Raw genomic sequence first — 7,439 nt, forward strand, 5'->3', positions numbered from 1 at the left:
TTTCCAAAAAATATCGAAACATCAACTGCGACAATATGTACTACACTGACGGATCACTTCTTGATGGGTCCACTGGCTTCGGTATCTTCAATAACAATTTAACCGTCTCCCATAAGCTCGATAATTCTGCTTCTGTTTACGTCGCAGAATTAGCTGCAATTCAGTACACCCTAGGGATTATCGAAAAAATGCCCACGGACCATTATTTCATCTTTACGGACAGTCTCAGTTCCATTGAGGCTCTCCGATCGATGAAAGATGTTAAGCACTCTCCGTATTTCCTGGGGAAAATACGGGAATATCTGAGTGCTTTATCCGAAAAATCTACTCAGATTACCTTAGCGTGGGTCCCTTCTCACTGCTCGATACCGGGTAATGAGAAAGCGGACTCTTTGGCTAAGGTGGGCGCAACAAACGGTGATATTTATGTAAGACCAATTGCCTTTAATGAATTTTTCGCATTTGTACGTCAGAATACGATCATCAGTTGGCAAAATTCTTGGACCAAGGGGGAACTGGGAAGGTGGTTACATTCCATAATCCCCAAGGTATCGATGAACCCGTGGTTCAAGGGGTTGGATGTAGGTCGGGATTTCATTTGCGTGATGTCCCGGCTTATGTCCAATCACTATAGATTTGACGCGCATCTCCGTCGTGTTGGGCTCGGGGAGAGTGGTATCTGTGCCTGTGATGAAGGTAATCACGACATAGAGCACGTTGTTTGGTCATGCCCTGTACACCGTGACGCCAGGTCTAGATTAATAGCTTCCCTGCAGGCCGAAGGTAGGCAGCCGGCTGTTCCTGTTCGTGATGTCTTGGCGAGCCGTGACCTATCCCACATGTCCCTTATATACGTTTTCCTGAAATCCATCCACGCCCCAGTTTAGTCCTATCCCCTTCCGCCTACATCCAACGACAAGAACACGTTAAGACCCCGGAACACGACAAGAACACGTTAAGACCCCGGATCCGGAAACAGCAATCAGACCCGCACGATACTCTCAAGGCCCGATGGAAACAACCCAATATGCCAGTCCGTAATATCTTGGCCCAGCAGCGGAACAAATTTAATATGCTGCTTACCTATGGCAATGAAAACCATCAAACAGCAAACCTGTGCTTTTAATGCAAAATATTCTAGCTTTAAGTTAGATTTAGTTTCAGCTCGTAGTCGGCAGCGAGGATAAAAAATTTGCTTTTAGTTATTAAGATACTTTAAAAAGTAAGCTACCAGATATAACTGGCGCCGTTAAACATTGAATTGTATTTGTGCCGTGTCAAATAAACTATAGATGAAGAAAAAAAAACTTACCAAATACACAATTATGGATCACTTTTGAGAGCGGTTCTAATTATGAGACAATTCGCATCATATTATGGATCAGCATAATAAAAACAGCTTTTGGCAACGAATTTATCCAATAAACCTTATTCAAATTATTTAATTTGAAGAAATATCATATTTCAAATCGTATTAAAGATCCCGCATGGCCTGGCCACATTTTATGTGGCTTTTGAAGTTGCAGTTAGATCGAGAGTCCAGGTCTGTCGCTTCCGAAGATAGCAATGAACCATTGTATACGATACATCATAACAGTTTCCCGCTTTACGCAGCTTTCCTGACCCTCGTGCCTTGGAAATAATATTTTTCAAAGGCTCAGCACTGTTAAGCTTCCGTTTAGAGCTCGAAAGAAGTTGAGAGGGTGTTGTAATTGGTGAAAATCACATTTGAATCGAAGTGATCCATATTTATTGAGAACTGTTTTGTCTCGGTCCTTATTATGGAACACTTAAAAATAACTAGTTTCTACAGAAAAATCGTTATCAACCATCAACATTTTGATGAATCGTGAAGAACTTACCTTGATCTTTGTGTATGAGTTATTTTTTGCACGAGAATTAGCGATAACATCACATATGAACCTTATGAATGATGAGTGTGCTACTTACGCTGATTGAGAAAAACGACAAATGTTTTGATAGATTCGCTTATGAAAAACAAATCAATCTAGGAATAAAAACGATGTTTTCTGGGTTCAAAGCTAGCAAATATGGCATATTTTACTGCAAAAATGTTACATGCCTTTGAACCGTTAGTTTAACTGAGTTAAATAACATGAGACACAAAAGTGATCCGTAATTGTGGGAGTTCCATAATTGGGGGGGGGGGGGAGTGTACGTTCTGGACCAGCAGGCGTTGGTACTGATCAGCATGCAGGGATCACTAGAGATGCAAATCGAATAGCTAAATCCCAAGCAATAATTGATAAAATCGATTTTTCACACTTTTTGTATTCCGATCAAGCCCTCTTAAGTGCAATCCCTTCTGATTTCACTGACATGTTCCTAAATTGAATCTTGTTTTTAAATAATCATTTAATATTTCACTCATTTTTACCTAAAATAAAATGTTCAATGCAAAACTGGCATGACACATTCGGTGAAAGCCTAACAGTAGCAAAATTGAGCGACTAGCAGACACATAATATGATTACCGGATAGAAAACTTCTATTTTAACCAAAAAACCTGTTTTGGAATTCGGAAAGCTCCTGATTCCACCTCAAAAATTATCCGAACTAAAAGGCTCGTACTTGATTACTACAAAGTAGTCATTTTCCCGTCATCCCGTCACACACGTTTTGAAATTGAAATTAATAATCCACTAATCAGCTTATATTTACTGTAATACGCATTTATCTCCACCATGAAATTCAATACGAAAATATTTTGTTTGTACTCAAGACATAATAAACGTGTCTGGTGCTGAATGAACTCTGCAATTACGTTTTACATTAAAGTAAATTGGACTGACTATCTTTGCGTTCCTTGTCTTTCTCCGTTGCTGTTTTCTTGATTCTAATTCCGTAGACGTATATGTGAAAGTGGAAGCCCTTGCCGTACTGTCCTGCCACATCGATTTTAGCCCAGTTGGAACCCATAGAATTGTAGGCTGGAACACCTCCAGAGCCGTCGCGAATTTGGTCTATTGCTCGCACACAGGTGATGTTTACTGGTGCATCGATGTAAATCTGTAAAGCACAGCACAACCGATTTTATCTATTACACAAGGAAGGAGTCCAGTTTGAGACAGGCCTACCTCAAGCGTTCCATTCAATATGCTTGGTCCGGAGTTCTCAATTAGCGTATTATCGAAATAGATTAACTCACCCGGCTCTGAGCAGTCTCCAAAGACTAAATCATTGCCGGGAACTGGTACAAACTTTTTCGTAGTGACATCGACCCATACATAATCATTATTCATTCGACCACTTTCAAGAAATGCTGCCACTTCATTCTTAACCTCGGGTTGATTACTCGGGCTGCCACCACTAATGACGTTCACTTGACGTTTAGCGACGTGTTTCAATACATGCTGAGAGTCTGCTTCTCCTAATTCCAAGACCGGTAAAGACCGACTGCAGTGAAGACTCAGTATGACGTAACAAAGCGAGCACAACAAATAACCGAAAAACGTCATTGTTGATAGTTGTCCACTCGAAGGTCCGAAGGCACGTTCTAACTCAACAAATTCATCTGCTCAACTGATCTAGTTAGATTGCTTAGAGCTAACGGGAGAAAATAGAGCCAAGTCGAGAGAGCTCACGGCTACTAGAACGAACGAAAACATCGCTGATACGGGAGATAATAACAGGCCATTTCATATTTCCTTTACGCGTAAACTTGGTGATTCTCACTTTCACGACAGTTATTTAACGAATCCACCGAAACAACATAAAGCAAGAGCTGATAGTGTGCAGGACGGGGTCAAGACCAGTTGACTAATTGAACGCCGTGCACTTCAACTAGAACGGCTGAGTGTTTCCATACCAAAATTAGAAACCCGAAAAAAAATCATCAATGATCTAAAACATGATTTCTGTCATTTTAATAATAGTGCAAGAAAAATCAAGTGGGTAAAATTTCATCAACTCATACGGTAGGATTGTTGCAATTCATGCTGGCAACCGTGTTCGCATACTCCATGGATGTGACATATAATAAATCATTTTAATAGCAATATTTCCTCTAGCATCGTCGAAACGGCAGTAATCAGCCCGATTTCTTTTCAAGATTGTATGCCATTGAGATTGCTCTCTTTAAAGATGAGATGATGGCAATAATAGCAGTAACAAAAGTAACAATAAATAGGCCGGCACGATTTCTACCTCGTTCCCTAGCCTTTATGGATTGGGACGCTAATCAGCGTGCGGCAATTATGTTAGAACTTCCGTCGTTCCCTTCGGCACAAGCGAGTCACCATTGAATTCCGTTTTCAGCACCGCATGGATCCACCTGAGGAAGGAGCCGACGCGTACGTACACTCCAGGGAGTCCTTCGCTGTCAATTTTAGACTAAAACGTTAAAAAATCAATACAATTGCGACCATCTTAACAAATGTAACAATTAACCTTAGCTAGCGCGTACGAATTCAGGCCTACAACGTGATACCGTCCACTGAGCTTCGTCATTAGCGGTCCCCCGAGATCGCCCGTACAGTTATCTCCCGTTTCGTCCCAAGCACAAAATTCCTTTGTGCCCAGCTCCGCCTTGTGCCGCTGGAACAGAATATGACAATCCGTTTGTGCTAGTGACGTCACGGCCACCAGTTTACTGGTCGTATTAGCCCTATTGAGCTCGGATCTCTCTTTCTTGCAAACATGGAAATACAGCTCAGTATAATTGTATCGATCGGAAGTCGGCAAACATACTGGTCGCACTTTTTCGGTAAAATTCACACGTTCGGCTAGCCTGATTACGGCAATATCTTTTTTCTCGTGCAAAAACACATTTTTAATAGGCACTGACAAAACGTCCCGTTTTTTGGCTTTAATCTTTTTGCCACCTTCCACAAATGCCCACGTTGGAGTATCACCTAGACGGACTCCCGTCACTACCCAGAACGGATACGAATTGTGGATGCTGGAGATTGTCGTCAAAACGTGGCGCTCATCAATAAGTACGCCCTTGCTCAATGTCTTTTTGCGCACATCGTCATCCTTGGGACTTGTATGCTCCAAAACCGCAATCCATGGAATGTCATCTCCGTTAAGCTCCCCACAACCCGGCGCTGAAAGTTTTCGCAGTTTTGTCTTCAACGTAGTTAATGTAAGGTTTTTGGTTGGTACCGTAACAGTTACCAGTTCGGCTGCAAACGTTGTGCTACTGGACTCTTCTTTACTGTTTGGTTGAATTGTAGTAGATGTCGCCATTGTCGTAGATCGAGTACGCTTCGATTTCCATGTAGTCTTTGTTGGTATGGTCACTGCAGGAGCTGCAGTCGTATCCGTTTCAGTTCCGTTTATCTCTGTGACAAAAGTTTCTGTAGTAGACCAGATTCTCAAATTGAATTTGCTGCGCACAAATACGGGTGCTTTTTGACTATCATCATCCGGTGGTGATGCACTATCCTCAGCGAGTACTCTGAATTCTATTGATAGAAAAAGTATGTTCAATAAATTCCACTCACTCGTTATCCGATTGTTATTGTCAAACTTACGGCTAGATCCGGCGAGTAGTATTGAAACTGCCAGCAAATATAGAACATGCATTTCCAAACCGATCCAAGATCACGCACAAGTAGAACTGATTAGAGCGCGGGATACTGCAAGCGAACTGATAGAAATTAATACCGGCAGAGTTGGCCAATCAAAACATAATTCATTCACGGATTTTTTTCCGCTATCAATGAATGAGGTTCAAACAACAAAGAAAATATAAACAACGCACGCATCGGCAGATTATGTAAACAGGTTGGTAGTTTGGTTAGGAATTTCTTCGTCATGCGGTTTTGGATTGTATATATGAGCAGTAAATTACACAAAACATTGTAATCTTTTTTAAGTTTTCAATTTTAAAACTTTTCTCACCATAGAAAAAGTTTAAAAACAAAGCTAAACCCAGACTGACAATTTTGTATTCATCATCGACGATGCCAATCAATTAGGAGATTTGGCGGACCTCCACACAGAACACAGGCGGACACAGGAGTCTTTTCCAGACCTACGAATTGTATCCAGATTTAGGCAGTTGGTAGTGATTCCTAACAGAATCCACCATGTCACTAAAAAGTTTCGCTAGTTTTGTTATGAACTACCGGACTTAAAAAAAAGGTAATAATTACAGATTTGTTCAGAATGTTCCATGGAATTTATTTATGGAATAATTCTTGAGCATAATTTGATACTGTTTAAAAAGTTTATGATCTTATAGATTTTAGAATATAGATTTTTAGAAAAGAATTTCTTGTATGCGAAACGTTTTTTTTTATTATTTTGAAAAGAAAAGTTTCATAGTGACTATTTTCCCAACTTTGCTTTTTCACAACTTTGCCACAAACTGACTCGGTGAATTGAAAATTGAACATCAAAACAAGAACGATTTTGTGTTTCATATTAATTGATATTTTTCGGAGAAATTAACGATGACTAGAACAAGATACCTGACTTCCAGTTTTTTGTCCACTTGTTCCATTTTGTCCACGACATCTTTACAACGGTTAGTGCTGCCTGATGGCCTGATCTGATGGCTTAAATGCGCATAAAACTGGTCATTACCAAAATCAATTTATCGTGCATAATCCACCAAATAAAAATGAAAACTCGATGGCAGCACCATATAGGGATATTGAAAATTAGATGGCCGCACCGTGCAAGGATATTTAAAATTAGATGACAGGACTGTACAAGGATATTGAAGGAAAAATGGACAAAAATTGCCCATTTTTAATGAGTTTACCTTAACCCTATCCCCGCGGAGAGAAATCAGTTTTTTCATCGAAAAATAACATTCAAACTCTTATCACTCAGCAACCGCATGCATAATTGGCACAAACTATATTGCATGTTGAAGATCAATCTGCTTACAATATTTTCATAGCAAAACATTTCAAGTATAGTTGTTAAACTGTTATCAAAGGTAATATGCTAGATGATGCCATATGGCATCACCCGCCCTTCTAATTTTCAAAAAATCGATTTTTTTATTGCATCATCTCAAAGTACAACATCTGGAGAACAGCTTTATAAATTTTAATAAAGATCTGGGTAATAGGAAGTAAGTTAGAGTAATTTGCAGCGCGCCTCGCCACAGCCGCATAAGCTAAAGTTAAAACTTTATACGCGGGAATGGTGTTCCTCACAAAATGACTGCCGTGTTTACGATTGCGGTGAAACTACTGAATCGATTTTCTTTATCTATTTGTGTGTGTATGTGAAACTTTTTTTTTTCACTCACTTTTCTCAGAAATGGCTGTACCGATCAACCTCCCCAGCTGGTCTCGGGGTAACAAGCCAGTCGTCGTAGGTTCGAGTCTTGACTCGGGAGAGATTGTTAGTGTCAGTTGGATCGTAGCGCTAGTCCCGCAATTGTCCTGTATACTTAACGGTTGGCTGCGAAGTCTGTGTATTGTAAACAGAAGGTCAAGTTCCGAATCGGAATG

At 40.3% G+C, this 7,439-nt stretch overlaps 2 protein-coding genes across 2 annotated transcripts; both read right to left on the bottom strand.

The window, feature by feature from the left end:
* Positions 1-2,672: 2,672 nt before the first annotated feature.
* LOC129730919 (uncharacterized) lies at positions 2,673-3,565 on the bottom strand. Its single transcript, XM_055690556.1, has 2 exons — positions 3,099-3,565; positions 2,673-3,030 (listed from the first exon to the last, which is right to left on the bottom strand). Exons 1-2 carry the CDS (start codon positions 3,477-3,479, stop codon positions 2,794-2,796), a joined length of 618 nt encoding a protein of 205 aa, XP_055546531.1. The 5' UTR covers positions 3,480-3,565; the 3' UTR covers positions 2,673-2,793.
* Positions 3,566-3,945: 380 nt separating this feature from the next.
* LOC129718693 (CLIP domain-containing serine protease B4-like) lies at positions 3,946-6,259 on the bottom strand. The gene is made up of 3 exons (XM_055669733.1): positions 5,499-6,259; positions 4,411-5,429; positions 3,946-4,353 (listed from the first exon to the last, which is right to left on the bottom strand). The coding sequence occupies exons 1-3, from the start codon at positions 5,548-5,550 to the stop codon at positions 4,216-4,218; spliced, it is 1,209 nt and encodes a 402-aa protein (XP_055525708.1). The 5' UTR covers positions 5,551-6,259; the 3' UTR covers positions 3,946-4,215.
* Positions 6,260-7,439: the final 1,180 nt, after the last annotated feature.

This window comes from Wyeomyia smithii, chromosome 1 (genome assembly GCF_029784165.1).
Source record: "Wyeomyia smithii strain HCP4-BCI-WySm-NY-G18 chromosome 1, ASM2978416v1, whole genome shotgun sequence".
Classification (NCBI taxonomy): domain Eukaryota; kingdom Metazoa; phylum Arthropoda; class Insecta; order Diptera; family Culicidae; genus Wyeomyia; species Wyeomyia smithii.